We start from the raw sequence: 21,683 nt of genomic DNA, 5'->3' as shown, positions 1-21,683 counted from the left end.
TTCGACGGCCATTTTGTGTAACCATGTTACTGTCCTTCTTTATGCTGCCATTTTGTCTCTTTGTCTTGGTGGGGGCGGGCCTTCTTCATGTACCTCATTTTGGGAAGTCTCCGAGATCTGGCCAGGGCTAAGTTCCTCCTTTTATGATGCCGGTTGCTTGGTTGGTTGGAACGGGATTGGGATTGTCATACATTTGTTTCAGTCATGCACGGCGTATTGTTTTTCCCCACCTGTCTCTACATTATTACTTAATTCTGAACTATCGCGAACTGTGTGGGGTAGTCCTTTTGGCTGGTGGGCTGGGACCGTTTGGAATTGCTCCTCCTCCCGCTTCACTTGTTCTTGTGAGAGTTGTAGAATAAGATGGCCTTTTCTCACTCTCATATTTAGGTGTTAGACACGTTATTTTCTTATTTTTCCTTTTCTTCACTTTCTTCTCTTGTGCTGCATTTCGGGTTCTTTAATGGGCGACAGGCACATTGTCGGGGGGGGATAGGCCATAGCCTCCGCATTGTTGTAGGGTGGGGGGATAGCTTTAGTTTTCCTTATTTAGTTTCTATGGGCCTTTTTTCTTAACTTTCTGCGCTTTCTTGTTCTATTTTCCGTTCTGGGTCTGCGACAGGGGTTAGTAGGGAGTGGGTGGCGCTGGTGGTGGTACGAGAATGATTCCTGCTATTCCGTTTGTTTTACACTGTATGGCCCCTCTGATGGGGTGCACATCGCTACTGTTGCTATTATTTATGCTGCCTACTCATGTTGAGGAATTATTGTACGGACTCAGTTCTCTTTGCACCTATTCTTCATTGCTTTAAATTCGATCCGAAAAACTTTAAACTTTAACCTTTAATGCTCCTTCTCCTTGGCGACTAGATTTCCTCCAATGTAACTGTTATTAATTGTTGCTATACCACCTGAGACCGCTGAGAGACCGCATTGCTAGCACCTGTGCTCCGAAGTATTGTGGCCGGCCTGACGGTTGTAGGCCCGTATTTGTTCCTTTTTTTCATGCACAATAAAGGTTTTCAAAAAAAAAAAAAAAAAAAAAAGAAACTGGTGAGACATTTGAGAGGTGATATTTGGCATTATGCACACATTTAATAAACATTAGTACATCTCGTATTGTCTGCATTTTTTTTAACAGGGTAGCCAAGCAAATTGTTGTGTTCTAGCCTTCCAAATTAATTAATTACATTTTAGGAAGTTTAAAAAGAAAAAACATAAGTATGTAAAGTCCATGTAGATTAGTGTAGCCCTGAGTATTCTATTTGCTCTTGATCCAGCGCGGCTCCAAACCAAACATCCAAACCATCACTATATTCCCTAGGAGCTATCACACTTTACTCGTCAGTGGGGCCCATAACACCACGCGTCATTCATGCACACAAATCACCCTGCTCCCAAGATCAGAGAAGACTAGAGGAGGAGATGCTGGATTTTAGCTGAGTGTCTTTTTTCATTCTAAAATTTTATACACTATATACATCTGCAGTTTATCAAAGTTAGCATGGTTTTATCCTTAAGAAACATTAAAACACCCCACCATTTGGTCAATGGATCAGCTAGTAAAAGTTAACTAATGGACAACAAGAACTGCTTAATCCTCCATTGTTTAAACATTTTATTCAGAGACTTGATCTCCTAGCATAATCTTACTTTATTTAGCCTTAATTCAATAATCATTAAACATCTTAATAACCTAGAGAAAAAGAAAAGTTAAATTCAAACAGTTTACATTTATTAGGAGAACAGTTCAGAAAAATAAGTCAAAACCATATTACCAAGATTTCAGTAAATGGACATCAGGTTAGCAAAGGTAAGTTCCCAAAAACCGCCTCTCTATTTTTTCTTGATGTTCACCTCCCATCCGGACTCCACACCCATCAAAAGTTAAAGTCAAGAAAAATGTCAGTCTTTGCACCATGGAAAGGGTTCAGTCCGACAGCATGTCGTGGTGCGAAAATAAAATCAAAAGCAAGCTTTTTTCTTACTTTCAAACGTCCTCTTTTACACCCTTTTTCCCTAACTTATCTGTCTAAGATTTGAAACTTTTAGGGTCCTCGCTCACTCTCATTGGTTCATGTAAGGGGTGGATGAGCATAACCTCATCTCCTCATTTTCCATATTTCCGCCAAGTCATCGTATAATCAAAAAATAAGGTTTCGATTGTTCTTTAACAGTTTTTTCACTTGTGTCCTTTAAATTGTCACTTCAGGATTAATTCCCAGGCTCACGACACGGTCATACAAAATCTTGGCACTCTTCTAGACTTCCAGGCCATGCTGACCTTGACCCACGCTGTACAGGCACAGACTGCTTGCACATCTCTCGAGCATAGTCGCGCATGCGTAGATCACCACAGTTTCTGAGTCTCGCAAACCTCCATTTTCTAGTAGGCTGCATGGGCCTTAATCGGAACTATTATAGATACAAACACAATTAAACGTTATATTTCGAAGTATAGCCCTTCTGTTTACCTCCCCCCCATTCTAAGGTAACCCTGTTAGCTATTACCGATCATTTTAGCAACAATTATGTGTTGTTTTCTTACCATTCTCCATCATTTCTGCCACAATAAGACATATAGAAAGCATACATACACAAGTTTTCGTTGTATTATGACAGTTGCGTACTATGTTAGAATAACAATTTCACTTACTTAGTATATTCTGATTCGCAACATAAGCAAATTAGTATCCCACGTGTATTTGTGTGTGTGCATTCTATTCTACGTTGGTTAATTTCAAAACCACATGATTAATACATATTACTGTTATGGGACAGAGACTTCGAGAGGGGTATACAAAAATGTTTGTTTTCACCCTCTCTCCATCACTCTCACACACTACTGTACTCATAAGTCCTAAGTTAATAATGGAAAATGAAGGAGAGGGTGCTGGGACTGAAAACAGGCATAACATTCCTCCCACCCACGCTTCTGCCAGAGAAATGTACTGTCAATTATACACTTATCTAAGGCTTTTTAACAGCATTGTAGTGACACGAATCAACTTACAGGCTGCTGCTTCTGTTGAAAATACATATTTTACTCAGGCTTTATTCTCATATGGCTGAGGAAGATAGTGTGAATTTACAGAAAATGTGTTCTCATAGCCTCTAACATCATTCATTTTAGGGGAGGGCTAGTCATTGATTTTTTGTTTTGTTTGGGAGGAAGGCATAGGGCCACCTCTCACTAGGCCATATAAAGGCCCTGAGGACTCACATCAGGCAGTGTCCCTGGCACTCCTTCCCCTGGGGCACTCTGTTGTTTCCTGCTAAAGAAATTGCAGACAGGGAACAGAAAGCTAATTCTGTCTGTGCTCTCCCATGCAGCAAACCTAGGTGTTTTTTCACCAGGCGGGAGCAGAAACAAAGGCTGCTCCTGTCTGGCTGGAATAAATGAATCCAGCTGATTTCCATCGCATCCATGATGCTGGCGGGCTGAAATTGCCTTGGGCCTCTCCCTGCTGCTTCAACTTTAGGAGTTGCGGGTGCCCGAGGTGGGACAGGGGCACTTACCACAGGATTTGTTTTTTAACCCTTCCGCCGCAGCGCTAAGGGGCAGCGCGGCGCTCCGATGCTGGTGACGGAAGCGCTCCGTCACGCCCCTCGGGTGGGCTGTGCTTGTGACGGAGCGGTTCTGTCACGGCCCCGCCCGCTCAATAGAACACGCCGCGCCTGGGGCCGTGACGGAACCGCTAAGGCACCAGCACAGCCCACCCGAGGAGCGTGACTGAGCGCTTCGTCACCAGTGTGGGAGGGGTTAAATGGCATGGCAGCGCAGGAGTTGGCTCCCCCGCGCTGCCATTTAAAAAAACATATTGATAAGATGTGGGAGCTGTGGGTGGGACTGGGGCACCCAAAGAGTAAAAGAAAAAAATAGTTGCAGCCTTGCAGCTATACTATTGAGGCAGCGAGGCAGCTCATACAGCATTTACTGCTCCCTCTTGGGAGCGCTCCATAATGCCCTGTGTGGGCTGTGTTTTTTAAATGTTTGTTGTTGTGATGCCCCGAGGAGGGGCAGGAGCACAACCAACAATTCATGAAAGGTGGTGTAGGGATCTGCAACAAGCACAGTAGCTCCCCAACAAAGTTAACAAAAATAAAAAAATCTAAGTCCTCCTGAGTCATTGAATGCATAACTCTAGGACAGCTTACACTTATTTTAAAGCACTCCATGCTTGAGCTGTATACTCTTCAGCTGGAGTGTGGGGGATCTCTTCAGGTTGTTTTTTTAGCTAAATGTTGTGGCTTGAAGAATATTCAAGAAAAGCTTAAACACACACTGATGGTTGTTAGAAATTATAACGTTTTTTTAGAAATATTTTTTTACACTAATAACCATACTTAGCCATATGTGTCTTTATAAGTATCACTTTGGAATATGGTTATTGATACATTATTGTTGTAACTTTTTGACAAAGCCAGCAGGTCTGCTTTATATAGGTTCATATGCTGACCCCTTGCTAAAATCAGTAGGCCAGCATTTTATATTTTGGTATTCTGACCCTTTGACAAAGCAGGTAGATCTTCATTACTTAAAATGGCATCTATTTATAACGTTACTTTACGTTAAAAAAAACCTCAGAAATTCTCTGAAAAAAGTGAGTAATATCTTACTTTACATTAGAAAAAAGAAATTCACTGAAAAAACAAAAGGATAAAGTGATGTCATAGGTGAAAATGTCAATTAAAATGTAATGTTTTATATCTTAAAAACCACTGATATTCACCAGCTATAGTTAACTGAAGTAACTAACTCACACACACTGCGTAAGAGTTTACGTAGTACATCACTCATGACATGTTGTTGGAAATCCTTGATGACATCTCTGATGTCATCAATGAAGTATTTTCAGATGTTAACACTGAATGGACGTGCATGAGTTGTAATTACCTCAGGTAACTATAACTAAGGCTCCCTGTTTTCCGTTTTTTACTGATTTTTACAGAAAAATACAGACTAAAAACCCTTTGTTTTTGTCTGTATTTATTTTTAAATGTGGATAAAAACGGAAATTTTGTTGATTTTTGAGTAATTCTAAATACTGTCTGCCATGATTGCCAGGCCAATAGCTGTGTGAATTGATAGGTAAGGGGGATTAAAAAAAGGAATTTTTGTAAAGACGCAGTATATATGCACAAGGCTGATACTGAAATATGCATATTTACATATAAAGTGCATTGATATATCTTCTGCAGGTGTTGATATTACTGAAACCTTGCAGGCATTCAAGCATGACTGCATATTTATTGGTTAAATAAATGTGGAAATATACCAGTTTCAGCTTTATTTTTTTCACAAAACCCATAATAAATATGGATAAATACAGATACAGTTGACAAAAAATAAATATGGATAAATACAGACAGAAATGTCAAAAAAATAAATACCATAAAACCGGGAGCTCTAACTATAACTGACAAATGTCAGTGCTTTTCATGTTTTTTTTTTAACTGACATATTCACCTAACTATTAAGTCACTTTAATTATATATATATATATATATATATATATATATATATATATATATATATATATATATATATATTATTACTGGACATATATAAAATCTTCCTTCAAGCACACTCTCCGAACCTCCACGCTCCTTGCTGGCGAACAAGAGAGATATTTTATGCAGGTAAGATCTTCATTCACTTAATCAGCAACGCGTTTCGAGCACCCTGTGCCCTTGTTCACACATAGAAACAAACGGCCGCCATTACAGTTTTAAATGTTTGGTGTCCACCCCAATAAGTCTCATGGTTATAGACGTAGAAGTAATACAGTTTTCACAAACATGCATATAATCTTTCTTTCACTATCATCCCTCAATGGAAAGATATTTGTTGCCAAACCGGTTGTTGTAAAAAAACTCTTGAATAAATATAATATGGCGCTATAAATTTATATTTGAAAATTTTCCAAATTACGATTAATGATAAACAATTTATCAATTTTGAATTCCAACCGGACGGTTATTCACTGTTGTAAAACAAACTGTGCAAACATTGCAGTATGTGCAAATACGCAAAATATAGACATATTAGCATAAATACAACACATAATTATGGTTTTAAAATTATTTGTTAAAAAACCCTTATGTTTCGACTACAAGACCTAAACGGCAACATAAAATTAAATATGTAAAAGACGTTATATGTCGGGCATGATGTTGTCATTGTTGCATCAGTCTACGTTTGACATAGCCATTCTTTAAAAGAAAATTACTTCCTGCATAAAGGCATATAGTCTAAAAGTGCCATAATGTAATCATGCTGGATTTGAATGAACTAATATAGTATTTTTTACAGAGTTCCTGTTGATAACAAATATATATATATATATTACCTACTGGCGGTCGCCAGTAGGTATATATAGTTAGGATTTTTTCACTATGGGTTTTTTGAAAATTCTATGTCTAATAACTTTGGCGTTTGTGGACGGAATTGGCTGAAATTTTCAGGAAAATGGCACATTTTGTTTCTGAGCAGCCCCTGAAAATTTTGGGGGGGTTCGTCAAGGGGGGGCCGAGAAAAAAGGGGGGTCCCAAAACGCGTTTTTCCCATGTTAATTTCCATAGGGCGGTTGGCCTCACTTTTAGCCCGAACGGCTGAATGGATTTGCACGAAACTTGGCAAAATTGTAGGGACTGGTAGCCCGATGTGCCTTTTGTAGGTCTCAATATATGTGCTCCAGTGGATTTTGAGAAATTAACGTTTAAAAAAAGATATATATCTGTAACAGCGGACCGGGCAGCGGCCCAGGACGCGTACTTGTCGCGCAACGGAGCTTTGTGAAGCGAAGCTGATTGGTTCTCCGGCGTCTGTCAACATTCCAAACAGTCCGTAGCGGCCGCCATCTTGTCTCTCGGTAGGATCGAGAGACAAGAGGAGGCCGAAGCGAAGGGGCAAATGACCATAAGGGGGAATAGTAGATCCTCGCTGACCCCCTAGGTTTGATGTGGAGGTTTTAAAAGGGCCCCGCGGGGCAAAAAAAAAAAATAATAATAATAATCGAACGGCTGAATGGATTTGCACGAAACTTGGTAAAATATTAGGGACTGGTAGCCCGATGTGCCTTTGCTAGGTCTCAATATATGTGCTCCAGTGGATTTTGAGAAATTAACGTTCAAAAAAAGATATATATCTGTAACAGCGCTCCGCTTCGCGTACTTTTCGCGTTACGGAGCTTTGCGAAGCTGATTGGTTCTCCGGCGTCTGTCAACATTCCAAACAGTCCGTAGCGGCCGCCATCTTGTCTCTCGGTAGGATTGAGAGACAAGAGGAGGTCAAAGCGAAGGGGAAAATGACCATAAGGGGGCATAGTAGATCCTTCCTGACCTCTTAGGTTTGATGTACCATTTTGCCAAGTTTGGTGTAATTCCGTTCAGCCATTCAGGCTGTAGACGTATGTAAATGTCCTATGGAAAATTGCATGGGGAAAACACATTTGAAAGTGTTGAAATTTAGAACCAATTAAAATGTTACTTTGGTTTTGTATTTGTGTGTGATGAAAGTTAATTGGTTATGTATATATGTCAAATGAGAGGAAACCACAGCCATTTTGTGATACTACTGTCTGAGGTACATTTGTGAGGAATTTTTGGTGGTGAATTTCTGGTGTTTGATTTACACAGTACTAACACTTTTCCTACTTTTAAAAAGGTGAGTTGTTAATTTGTAAGGGGAACTATGTTGTACACTTGAAGATAATTTGAAAAATGTTTTCTGTTATTTATTTGCAGTCCTTCTGTTATACTAAATACTTGATAAAGTTAGTTTTATATTATGTATTACTAAAAACGATAAATGAAAGTGATTATTTTTTTCTGCAATTTACAGCAAGCAATTTCAAAATAAAATGGCTCACAATTAAGAGAACGTGGCAATTTCTTTTGAATTGTCCACTACATTGATTGAAATTGAGAGCACCAATAATGAAATATTGTCACAAGGAGGACATGACTTGTATGATTCCATTAGATTGATTGAAATGGACAGCACCAAGAATGAAATATTGTCACAAGGAGATGACTTGAATGATTCCACTACGTTGATTGAAATTGAGAGCAGCAATAATGAAATATTGTCACAAGGAGGAGATGACTTGTATGATTCCATTAGATTGATTGAAATGGACAGCACCAATAATGAAATATTGTCACAAGGAGGAGATGACTTGAATGATTCCACTACATTGATTGAAATTGAGAGCACCAATAATGAAATATTGTCACGAGGAGATGACTTGAATGATTCCACTACATTGATTGAAATTGACAGCACCAATAATGAAATATTGTCAGAAGGAGGAGATGACTTGAATGATTTTTTTGATCAATCTCTTGATGGCGAATTTATCGAGTGTTTGGAGACCATAGAGTTACAAGAATCATTATTGGAGACTTTTCATGAGGACATTGCTGATGAGGACATGTTACTAGTTCTTTCAAATTTAGAAAATTCTGAAGAATAAATTTATATTTAGAAATCAAAAATTGTTTGAGACATTATTCATTTTTATTTTTAATTTATGAGGTTGTAGCGAAGTGATTGTAGTATAAAATGAGACTTATAGTATAGAGTGCAACATTTTTATGTTACATGGTAAGTTTACTCATATTTACTTCCCTTCTGCCACTATATTATCTCCAATGTGTATTTGACATCTCTTCTTCATCTCCGGCCTCCTTTCTCTCACTGTGTGTCTCCGATGCATCTTATCGCTGCTATTTTGTGTAATTACAGAAGAGAGTAAAATAAAATAGTTCGGAACGTGAAAAGGGGGCAAAGTAGAGTACTCCTCACCCCCTAGGCCTTTTTAGGCGGTCCCAAAAGGATCAGTTTCTGCTTTCCTGAGAGATTATGGTATGAGTTCCATATACCACAATAACTTGCATTACAACATGCAAGATATCTATCTCCTATTACCAACTTTTGGAGATATTCGCGCTAAGCGCGAATATCTCCAAAAAGTAACACCTGCCCTGAGCAGTTCTTAGCCATGTTATCCAATGGGAGGTGGATAACATGGCTAAGAGCATTAGCTCGGTAATGTATGAATATCGCTGAGTTTTTAGCGATATTCATGCATTGCGGCCGTTTATTATCGCATTTGTGATAAACCTTGATAATAGCAAGGTTTATCTTCGATAATTTCTGATGATGCTTAGCGGTAAAAAATTCGTTGGTAAGCATCGTTAGCGATAAATATTGCTTAACTTTGGTAATATGCCCCAACGTCTGTTAACGTTCGATTCGAAGGAAATGAGGAAGTGTTGAAAAACATTGTCTGCGCCATCTTGCCTTTTTTGAAATGCCACACTTTTGTCGTGCACGGCAGCCATTTTAGATGTCTTGACCAGACCCACTCTCTGCACGCTGTCGATTCGTAGCATGGCTCCTCACCCTCGCAAGCATCTTCCCCAGGCCCTGGTCACCCCCGCTCTCTGTCTTATGCATGGGCAATAAACCTCCCCCCATCTGCGCTGCTCTTCCCTGAGAATCACACTGTGCCCGCCCGACACCTCCCTTTCGCCCTATTCACTACCGCACCCTCTGACACTCCTCTTCCTCTGTGTCCGATTGTCCAGGCTATCAGCTAGCCCTGCAGATGTAGTTTATGGCCCCAGCTGTAAAGAATCACCCCTCTTCAAAGGAGTTATAGTAGATCAAGGCCCACACCCGATGAGATCCGTCACACCACACGTGTTCCTACTATCTGAAAACTATCCTGTATTGTGATTGGGGAGGGGACCGAGCCTGAAGCGGAAGATTCCAGGAATCACTCTTTGTACATCAAAGTTTTTACAATTATGTGTCACATTAAAAATATATAGCACTCCAACAAAGTAGTAGGAATATAAAACTTTAATAACATATAAATATATACAACAAAACAAAAACAGTAAAAACATTTAAACAACGAAGAGACCGTGGCAATTTCTTTTGAATTATCCAATAGATTTATTGAAATTGACAGCACCAATAATGAAATATTCTTGTCAGTAGCGGTCTGTTGTGCGAATAGTTCCAAGGCAGCAGAACGCGCTGAAATCTAGATGGCACGAAAGTGATGTCTAGCAAGTTGCCGCCCAGCAAATAACGGCGTGGGGCGCCGCGGGGGTGAGTGAGTCCAGTAGGCACCACAGCTATTCTTACCGGCATTGCAGAATTACTGCTGGGGACAATGCCTGTGCTGTAGCAGGGTCACAGCAGAAACAAAAAGGATTCTGTTGAAGATGTTGTTGGTTTTCAATTTGAAAACAGTTCTGGTGTCAACTGCTATGTTATTGTAGTGTTTAATGTTTTGTTTTCTCTAGAAAATGTAAAAGAGGGGGAGGCAGTCCAAAGTTCCGTTAAAAGGGCAAAGGAAAGGATCGGTGGTTTGAACTATCAGTCAAAAAGGGGAGGGGGTGCAACAATTTTTCCTACCGGGTCACACTGTGCTTTCACCGGAAGTGAGGTCTGCAGGATTCTAGTAATTCAAAGTGAGGCTGGCGCCGACGTCCCGCGGATACAGTTTCGTCACTCCACGGGGGATCATGGCAGTCATTCCCCATCGGGGGTCGGAGACTCCCGCGGCTCCTCTAGAATCTTCAAGGTCGTGGAGGACTACGGTGGTGGAGTCAACCAGTGACCGGGCCATTTCTTTATGCTGGGCCCGCTCTTGCCAGGTCGACCGCCATTTTGAGAGTTCGGTAGCTACTGGCGATCGCGGGGTCAAATGAGCGGACGGGCTCCACCCTGCCGGGCGAGACGTTGCAGCATGGCCACAGTGGAAGAACCCTTTTCCGGGCGCCTGGAGCGCTGAGGGTGCAGGTGGGAAGCCTCCACCTGGGGAGGCGGGAGAGGCCTGTTCGCACCGTCTCTCCCTCCCAGTGCACCCCACGGCGTCTCGCTTGAGATTTGTTATGGCCGGACCAGGCGATGAGGACGAGGGGGGGGGGGGGGTCGGAGGCATGTGCAAGACATCCCCCCCCCAGGGTTGTTGCAGCAATTATACAAGAAAGAAGAAGTGTCCCGTCCGTCTTCGGGCCGGGCTTCCGGTAGATGTCGGCCGGACGCCCCTGGCTCTGGCCCCATGAACGGGTTTCTTGGTTTATTGGCTGCAGCCGGATCCCGTCGGCCTCGGCCCCCCGACCGTTGGTGGCCGGACCGGAAGAGCATGTGGCGGGACTACCTGCAACTCTCAAGGGCCACCGCGGCCGGACTGGGAGAGAGAGGGGAGGGTCGAGGAGACATTCCCCCCCCCCCCTGCAACTGTTCAGCGTTGTAAAGGCAATCCCCTGGCCGGGTCCCGCTGGTCTCGGCCTCTCCTCCGGCTACACCCTACGTTAGGATCTCCTGGCCGAGGCGTGGCAGCAGGACCTGCCTTATATGGGCTGCTCCCGGCTGGGCGTAGCCGGAACCCTGCCCCACCTTGGAAGTTTCCAGAGTGGGGGCGGATGTTCTACTGACTTGCATTTTCCCTAGTCTATCGATTTTTTTGGCGTGGCAGGCGGTGGGACAGCGAGGGGTGATTTGGTTTCTCTTACTGTTTTTCTGGTCTCTCACCACTGGCATATTTCTAACGTTTTCTTGTTTCTAGGACATTAATAGGTTTTATCATTACGTTATGTTATCGTTTCTTTGTTCGTTGTTTAATAAAAGTTCATGTTCATCAGTGGCCTACTGATTTTCGATTTCCTATTCTTTTCTTTCCAGGTTGTTTCATGCTAAAGTTTCTGTTAACAGGATACAGTGATCACTTCGTTATTATTGCATATGTCCTTTTCACTAGGGGTGCTCTCTGGTCGGGCCAGATGACGTATGTCTAGTAAATGGTCCGGGTGAAACAGGTGCATCAATCAGTGGGGAGTAGATAGGCATGACAGATTACAACGGGGGAGAAAGGTCCGCATTACGTACCCTTTCACTACTTGCAAAGATTTTCCTACATTTATTTGCAAACAGGGAATACCTCCAAAAAGAACTAATTCCCAAACAGTCAATGTTCGGACAATCAATCAATCAATGAGGAATGAAATAGGTACGACGTGTTAAAGGCTTGCGTTACCTACCCTTCACTATCTGCAAAGGGAGAGAGAATATTCCTATTCTTCCTCGTTTGCAGGCAGAGAAGATCCTTAAGAGAACCAACTTCGAACAATTCAATGCTCGATTCAAACAATCAACAAGGGGTACTGTGAACACAAATGAACGCCGCTTATGTACATACGCATTGCTATTTTCAACAGGTTGTTCCCAATGTTTCTATTTTAGCGAGGTCAAAAAGAGATCCCATTAGTGGCCTACTGATTTTGCTCGATTCCTTTTGTTTTTTTACACGGTTTTTCGCTATCTGCAAAGACTAAACAGAGTATTTTGACTCTGTGCTTGTTTGTAAATAGAGAATGAACCAAAGAGAACAATCAATCAAATGGAGAGAGAAGCAGGCACGACGGATTACAAAGGGGGCAAAGGGCTGCGTTAACTACCCTTCACTATCTGCAAAGAGAGAGTACTCCTAATAGAAATGAGGGGTGGGGGGCAGCATTCAAAGCAGATCAGTGTGCATAAACACGAAAATGTTTTTACTTACCACGTACTTGACATTCGACAGCTTATGATATTTGCTATTAAAAAACCATTGAAATTCACTGAAAAAACCATAGGTTATAGACCATATATAGTTAGGAATTAGCATTTACAAAACCTTGAAAATTCACTGAAAAAACCATAGGTTATAGACCATATATAGTTAGGAATTAGCATTTAAAAAACCTTATTTTATTCACACAAAACCATTGAAATTCCATATATAGTTAGTTGCACTAACTATATATCGCGCACCCGCAATCCACTGCTGATGATGTCACATATTACATCATTCATGACATGGTCAGTGACATCACTGATGACATCACTGATGACATCTCAAATGACATCACTGATGACATCTCACTTGACATCAATGATCACATCACTGATGATATCATTCATGTGATAATACAATGCATCTCCTCACACTGTAATATAACCTCCGTTACACCCAGTGTTAAATAGAGAGTATCATTTTTGAAACCATTGACACACCAATACTAGTTACTACATACGCACTCACTGATTCCTATGTCTACACACACATTCACTCATACAATCATTCATACATACAATCACTCATCTTTACAACACTATCATATGCACTCATACACCTATACAGACACTCACACTCTGCCACTCATCCATGGAGTTACTCACACACCTAGTCAGTCCTGAAAAGAATCAATCACACTTCCATTTTCTCATCTATACAGTTAAACACAGAACACCTTACATTTTTGAAACATATACTAACACATAGTTACTCTCTTATAGAATCACTGATACAAGTACACATTGATCTGCACAGAGTCACACACCTCCCAGCCAGCCATACACACACTCAGTCTCCCATACAAATACTTGTGCAACCAATCAATAACCCATATAGCTACTTATATAGCTACTGATCAACACATGCAGCAGCTTGCACAACAACAGACATACTGATGCACACTTTCAGACAGTTTAGTCACTAACCCGTGCATTCAGTAAGACGCATTTAATCACTCACTCATACAGTCAATCACGCACCTACTAAAACCTTCATTCAGACACTTATACATCCACTCATTCTTCAATATGTAAAACATATTTAAACTTTACAGAAACACATAATCACTGGATGTTGTCATCAGTGATGTCATCAGTGATGTCACTGACCATGTCATGAATGATGTAATATGTGACATCATCAGCAGTGGATTGCGGGTGCGCGATATATAGTTAGTGCAACTAACTATATATGGAATTTCAATGGTTTTGTGTGAATAAAATAAGGTTTTTTAAATGCTAATTCCTAACTATATATGGTCTATAACCTATGGTTTTTTCAGTGAATTTTCAAGGTTTTGTAAATGCTAATTCCTAACTATATATGGTCTATAACCTATGGTTTTTTCAGTGAATATATATATATATATATATGTGTGTGTGTTGGAGCCAGCTTTTATTAAGGAACACCTCCGTACAGACAAATGCATTTCGGCATAATGACAGCCTTCTTTAGCGCCTGGGGTATTCTGCAACAAAAAGGGAGTTAATATGTCGGTATAAATACCCACCTCCCCCTTGCTGTTCTGTGCTTGCTCCACCACTTCCAGGTACAGTCCATGCGCATATGCCTCCCGTTTGGCGCTAAATTGTTATCGCCTACAGGTCCCAGGATGCAATAGAAAAGTGGGTAGGCATTGCGGGGATTGGAGCAAGTACGAGCTATGATGTTGCGAAGTACACCCCAAAGTACGAGTGTCCCAAGACTCAGCGAGCTCCTCTGGTCCCCTTTATCGCAGCTCCCCTCAGGCCAATGGTGTTCTTGTAGCTGGGGCAAAGCGGACAATCCGCCCCATCCAGAGAGCAGTCGAATGGCTGCTACACCGCACCACATTATCCACGGCTCGAGGGTGGGCCCAGGGTAAATCCAGTAACCTGGAGACAACGAATATTCCGCCGGAGCAGAGACCAGTGAGACCCGGACCATCTTGATGCTGCGAGGGCCTCGTAGACGCGACACTGGACATCGCGTTATTAAATCCAACACGACCTCCCTCCAAAGAGAAAGACGAGACCACAACAGGGGAACCGTTTGGAGCCAGCTTTTATTAAGGAACACCTCCGTACAGACGAATGCATTTCGGCATAATGACAACCTTCTTCAGCGCCTGGGGTATTCTGCAACAAAAAGGGAGTTCATATGTCGGTATAAATACCCGCCTCCCCCTTGCTGTTCTTTGCTTGCTCCACCCCTTCCAGGTACAGTCTATGCGCATATGCCTCCCATTTGGCGCTAAATTGTTATCGCCTACAGGTCCCAGAATGCAATAGAAAAGTGGGTAGGCTTTGCTGGGATTGGAGCAAGTAAGAGCTATGATGTTGTGAAGTACACCCCAAAGTATGAGTGTCCCAAGATTCAGCGAGCTCCTCTGGTCCCCTATATCGCAGCGCCCCTCAGGCCAATGGGGTTCTTGTAGCGGGGGCATTACTTCCTGCATAAATGCATATAGTCTAAAAGGGCCATAATGTAATCATGCTGGATTTATATATATATATAATATATATAATATATATATATATATATATATATATATATATATATATATTATATATATATATATATATAATATTCTGATATTCTGTCTTGATGTATCATACTCGCCTGTCAGTCCACAAACGATGAGTGTGCTGCAGTTTACATTTGTTTTAAGCTTAGTAGAACATTTGCACTCCATCGGTGGGCAATGATATACATATCAGCAACATCTCTGCATAGGCTTTTACATCTTTGGAGCTATTTCTGCCTCTACACATTTCTCATAGAATGTATTGTGCTTACCCAATTGAGGCATTTTGGGCTCCTTCCCTTCAGAATGAGCTTATTTAATGTGCTGAAGATAATTCATCCAGCTTGTATTACTTCAGAACAAGAACCTTAAATTCTTTTCACATTCTACACGTGCATAAAAAATTCTATTTTAAAAGATTCTTTCATTGAAATATAGACCACATTTTTTGAAATTGTTGTTTCCAAGATATCCTGTGCTTGTTTGACTTTGTATAATTGTTCTTTTATTTACAGAGGCCATCAACTGCCTAATCCGAGCCATTGAGATCTACACAGACATGGTGAGTAGATGTGTGTGGAGCAGTCTTTTGCTGTTTCTATTTGTAAATTGAAAGACGTAGAAAACCTCTTAGTCAAGCTCTGAGATTATCACATACATTCACTGTTATAACCAAGTTCATTAACTGTGACTTAGAAGCATGGTGGGATAGTGACCGTGTCCTGAATCACAGTGGGGTTTAGTGGAAAGTGTCCATTTACACACTTTGCTAATTGTGCAATAATTCTCACAGTATAATTCTCAATACAGACAAAACGACAGCCAGGAATGGTAGGTAATACTAGTGGCATAGGCCTTGAACGGTTTTCATTGGTATTAGACGTCCCTTCGTCACTATAATTGGACTCACTCTAAATATGACCTAAAGGATGCTGGAGTTTTTTTTTTTTAAAGTATAGAACATCTGGTTTACACACTCAGTAATATAATAGGAATATTCAGGAATATTAGTCATTCCGGCTGCCAGTGAGTGCATCTCCTAGCAATGTGTTTCCCCACAAAATGTGAGGGAAATTGGTGACCCACAACAGACTTTAATGCCAAGGAGACCTTTGTTGATCTTGACTATAAGTGGCGATTGTGGTAGATTAGACGCAGAATTTAATCATCTTCAAAATACATACTGCAACACTTTTAGCTGTCATACTATTGGCTCCTCGCTGTAGTTGGCATACCTGCCTATAGTTTCAGTAGCTGGATGTTAATGGAAGAGCATTTCTTCCTTCCAAGTTGAATGGGATAGGGTTCCAGCACTGACAGAACTTCTGAGAGAATCCTGCGGCTACAGAGAGGCTGCAGGCTTCTTGTTATTTACATTAACCTACAGCAATGGAACTGAGCATGGCCTCTTGATCAATATCAAGATGATGAGCTTGACAAGCTTCCTGGCACTGAAGCAGGCATCCACTGATCTGTCTTCCGACAATGTGGAGTGCTTATTCAAAACCTTTACTTTATAGTGTAAATGTTTTCCTTCACTTGGAATTGTGGAAACTCTTTCTTTCTCTAGCCCCCAGTGTAAGCTTTGCCCTATCAATGCGTAAGACTGTTTGTAGTGGTGCTCTTATGGCCCATGTTGTCCTGCTTTAGTATAGGACAACGTGTGCCTGAAGAAAATGGTATTGAAAGTTTTATCCTTCGGTCCCGGTTCTGCTGTTTTAGGGCCCAGGAGCTGGTGCACAAAGGAAGTTTCTTGGAGATGCCAAATGGTGTTTTTTTTTACCTGTCAAAACTTTTCCATCTGTCATTCATTGTGTGTTTTTCCTCCCTTTTTGGTTTTCTTTTAAGGTCTTGCTTTTGTGATTCTTCTTTATCCCAGGACACAATCCTCTGGTGCCTGGATCCATTGTTTTTAGCCTCGGCTGATTGAGTAGTGCTCCACTGAGAACTGCATGAGTAGTGCTCCACTGAATTGCATCGCAGTCACTTTCTGTTCTTCAACCTACAGGGTCGGTTCACAATTGCAGCCAAGCACCACATCTCGATAGCCGAGATCTATGAGACTGAGTTGGTGGATATTGAGAAGGTGAGTATGTTTGAAATCTAGTCTCACTGCAGCAGGGTATCTGTCTAATTGCTTGCCTCCTGAGAAGATGAAATCTGAAAGAAATGTTAACAATTTTGATTGGATGTGGCCTCTAGGATCACACAATAGCCTCCGAACGCCTGTACCTCCTTCGTCCACTCTGTCAATTGTACAAAAAACAGCCAGACCCTGAAGCTTCCTCTTCAAACACACCTGCATCGATCTAGTGCCTATAATTGCAGTCTTTGAACTTTGTCATTTCAGGATAGTGCTTTCTAGATCAGATCAAACCTGCAGTAGTCCATGGGGGCATTCCCAAGCTTAACTAACCTCCATAGGCTGGCCTTCCTTAATACTAGCAACAAAGGTTGCAAACATTTCAACGACTATGGATTATATATTCTCCAAATTGCTGCGCAACACTGGCTCTCAGGGTGAGCAGGTATCCAGATATAGTACATTAGCATAATATTCACATGACTGCACTGCACCACTATAGGGCGCTGCACAGTAACCCCATCACTCCCTGAAGATCAAACTGCTCCCCAATATCCTTAAATTACTTTTTTCCAAAACCAAATTCTCAAAAGGAGACCAGCTTTTCTACCTATGAGAAAAGTGGATTATTAGCTGGGGTGGTTGTGAGATGTCAGCTACTTAGTAATAATTTCACAAGTCCATATGGGGTCTTGTCGAGGTTCTTTAAATCAAACCTTAACTAAGTCCTGGGTAGGGGCGCTAGGTGGCGCCAGACCAAGATGGCCGCACTGGTGTGAGGCTCCCGCCAGATCGAGCACCTTTCCTTATCCTACAGTGATCCTGACCGGAGATATCTGACCGAACATCGCGCCATAGTGTCCGGGACACCGAGCTGCGCCCGGCGATACCTCTCTTGCCGGGGAAACCTAGCTGGCTGCGGAGATAACGGCCGGCGAGTCCGGGGCGGGCTGCTGCCTTGGCGTGGAAGCTTCCTGACATCGGCCCATCTCGCCAGGACAGACCGAGGCTTCGCGGCCTATACGGAGCGGCCGGAGGAGGCCTTCCCCCCTGGAGGCCCCGAGACACTTGAGAGGCCGGGGGGGCATCGCCGACGTCGGAGCGACCCTAGCTGCTGCCAGAGGTGAGCGACACCTGTAGACTGTAGCTCCCTGGCGCTGCGGACATATTTGGTCACGTTTACACCCTTGCAGGCCGGACATCAGGCACTGACTGAGGCCCTCTACTTTTGGCGATTGCGCCGCGGTTTACAGTTACCAGGGGCATTTGACAATCACAACGCCATCCACAAAGCCACAGACACTCACCCGGCTGGCGAAGCTGCCTTCCCTTCTGCTACTCCCCCCCCCCCCCCCCCGTAGGCTCCCCGATCTGTAATAACTGCTGGCAGCGTATGACGCATTAAGGATCCACTGACACCTACGCTGGGTTGCCTGCTCCCCTGCAATGCCACCGAGGACTTAGCCATCCTCCACTCGGGGCTTCGAGCGCATTCCCCCTGAAGAGCCTCGTCACTGCTGCGGCCCGCTCCGTCAATTATTGCGCCGGACACTTCCCACCGACTCACCTGCAGCAGATCATTAGGAGAGGCCCCCCCCCCCTCGGAGCGTAGCGCCATTCCAGCTGCTTTCTCTTGTCTGTGATCTGGCTGCCGGGTTCCTACATCTTCATCTGCTGAGGAAGTGGCGCGACTCAGTACAGGGCCTGTACTACCGGCGGCCATTGCGTGGGACATCGGTCCGCAATATAACCGCTTACTGCGTTCTGAGTCCGGCGCACCAATTGCGAGGGGGGTGCGCCTCGCAAACAACGCGGTCCAGTTAACTGCATCTTGCTCTCCCCCTCCCTGGGGCTGTAGGTTTGCTGAGGGGTCTATACACGGAGGCCCGACAGCCTATCCTAATTACAGAGCGGCTGTGACACAAGGTGCCCTCTCTGTGCAGGCTGCACCTGCTAACAGCCTTCTTCTTTGCCTACTTGTGACTATCTGGGAATTGCTCCACGGCGAGTATTGGAGATCTCCTATCTGTCGCTGCGTCCCCTATAACCACATACTCTGCTAATCCGCTCCTGTGGCATCGCGCCGTTCCTCTGTCTGAGGATGAGGGAGATTGGACTGTGGCCTTGCTCACAATTCGTCTAATCCACCACCGGATCTGCCTGAAACACACGGAGTCACCCCAGGAAGCCCTGGGTCCCTACTTACTCGGCTCTGTAAGCGGCATTGGAACTTCAACACACGCCCTCGCCCTCCTCCTAGACTTGAAAACCCATACCGTTCAGCCATAAACCGATAGCAGGCGGCACTTCCTCATAAATTTGGCGGAATTCTACTAGCCCGGAGCCCCCATTCAACTGGAGATTGCGACGCCGGACGGTCTTCAACCCACACCCTGATTTCCCGCCAGCCTGCATCAGCCCCCCCTTCCGCCCGAACCCTCCGGGGTTGGGCCAGCAGCGATGCCAGACAGTCAAAAATCCCATTTGAATCCAAGAAAATTTCAAAAACGACGCCGGAGGGGGAGGGCAGCCCTACCACCTCGGCCCCTCAGGAGGAAGATTGGAAAACACTCTTGTTAGGTATGAAACAGAGCCTGTCAACAATAGACTCCAAAATCGACACCATAAATACACGCATGGACAGTGTTGTGGCAAAGCTGGAGCATCATGACACTCGCATTAAAGAGGCCGAAGACAGGATTTCGGAATTGGAAGACGGAGCTACCTCTACCAACAGACAAGTCACTCAAATGGACAGGCTGCTTAAAATAATAGCGGACAAGAATGAGGATTTGGAAGCGAGATCCCGCCGTAATAACGTCCGTATTTTAGGCCTTGCGGAGTCCACCAACACAGGGAAGGTGGAGATGTTTGTTGAAAACCTTGTAGTGGAACTGTTTGGGAAAGAATACTTCTCCTCACACCTCATCGTTGAGAGAGCCCACAGGTCTTTGGCCGCTCGCCCTCCTCCCGGAGCCCAACCACGTCCCATCATTGCGCGTTTTCTTAACTACAGAGACCGAGACGCGGTGTTGAGGTGTGCGAGAGAACTGGGGACTGTGAACTATGGCAACACTACGCTATCCTTTTTCCCCGACTTCACCCCTGCGGTCCAAGAGGCCCGAAGCAAATTTGCAGGAGGTAAAAAGAAACTTCAAGCACAGGAGATCCCATAAGCCATGCTGTATCCGGCGAAATTAAAAATTTCTCATCAGGGCAAGCACCATTTTTTCCAAAACCCACAGCAGGTGGAGGACTTCATCAAGCAATGCAGGAAAGAACAGAACAGGGAAGATGCAACACGTCGGCGCTCCAGGTCACAATCACCGTTGTCACAACAGGACTAACCTGATGTACTGTTATGCTGGCCTTCGGGTCAAAGTAGTCCCTGGTCACTGATTATGCGACGACGGATACCTACGTGTACTGGTGAGGTACTCGTTCTGCTTTAAGTCTTACTGGTCTATAGTATAACTGAGTGCTCGATCACCCACCTCCGTCCTGCAATAGACGACCGGGTAAGCCTGGTTGAATGTGGGTGTAAGTAGGGAGGTGGTTGGCAGGTCTGGTGCCCCTAGTTTCTGACCCCCAATGGGTGAACCCCTAAACTCCCCTTCCCTCCTTAGGGCAAGGGCATATGTAGTAATCTTTTTGGTTTTGGTTTCGTTTTGGTTCTGGGTGGGGACCATATACCCGGCCAGTTGGGGTTGCCGGTGTGGGTGGGATGACACTCCGATCTCATGCTGAAGCTATTAAAGCGTTAGTAACGCATGTTCGGGACTGGTCCAATGGGGGATAATGGGGTGGAACTGTTGTCTCGATGATGTTGATTGTACTGTGATCTTTGATGATGCACCTACATGCTACACAAATCTTTATTTGTTTGAATGGGTGACGTAGCGGGCTCGCAGCCGGCACAGCAGTTTCGGCTGGTCTCATGGAATATTCGCGGGCTGAACAACCCGCGAAAGAAGAGACAAATTCTGTGTTACCTGGACAGGCAGGGAGTGTCAATTGCCATGCTCCAGGAAACACACTTAAGGTCAGATAGTTCCCCTCTGTTTGCGTCTAGATGGGCCTCATGCAAGGTGTTCCCCTCTTATTCAAACTATGCCAGAGGGGTGACAATCGTGGTCAGACGAGGGATGCGTTTTACACCTGCTGGGACCGAAGTAGATTCAGGTGGTAGATACTGCATGGTCTGGGGGAACCTACACTCGCATGCAGTCCCTCTTCGCCTGCTATTATGGCCCCAATACAGACGACACATCCGCACTTCTTACGATGTGGGGTAAAATTCAAACATTGGGCATAGGCCATGTCATATTGGGTGGAGACTTCAATACAGCATTGGAACCGGGCCTGGACAGATCTCACCCCCAGGCGTTGCACTACACTAAGGCCCAACGTACATTATCGACTATTGTTGAGGAACACCACTACATCGATGCCT

At 43.7% G+C, this 21,683-nt stretch overlaps 1 protein-coding gene across 1 annotated transcript in view; it reads left to right on the top strand.

Annotated features, from left to right (window-relative positions):
- The window catches only part of NAPA (NSF attachment protein alpha), a 179,139-nt gene that overhangs the window by 58,369 nt on the left and 99,087 nt on the right, over nucleotides 1-21,683 (top strand). The window contains exons 4-5 of the mRNA XM_078661084.1: nucleotides 15,663-15,709; nucleotides 17,156-17,233. Of these exons, the coding sequence (XP_078517210.1) occupies nucleotides 15,663-15,709; nucleotides 17,156-17,233 (125 nt within the window). The remainder of the gene's footprint in view (nucleotides 1-15,662; nucleotides 15,710-17,155; nucleotides 17,234-21,683) is intronic.

This window comes from Lissotriton helveticus, chromosome 9, assembly GCF_964261635.1.
Source record: "Lissotriton helveticus chromosome 9, aLisHel1.1, whole genome shotgun sequence".
Lineage (NCBI taxonomy): Eukaryota > Metazoa > Chordata > Amphibia > Caudata > Salamandridae > Lissotriton > Lissotriton helveticus.
Note: the sequence above shows the minus strand (reverse complement) of the source record. Positions and strands in the feature narration are given on the sequence as shown.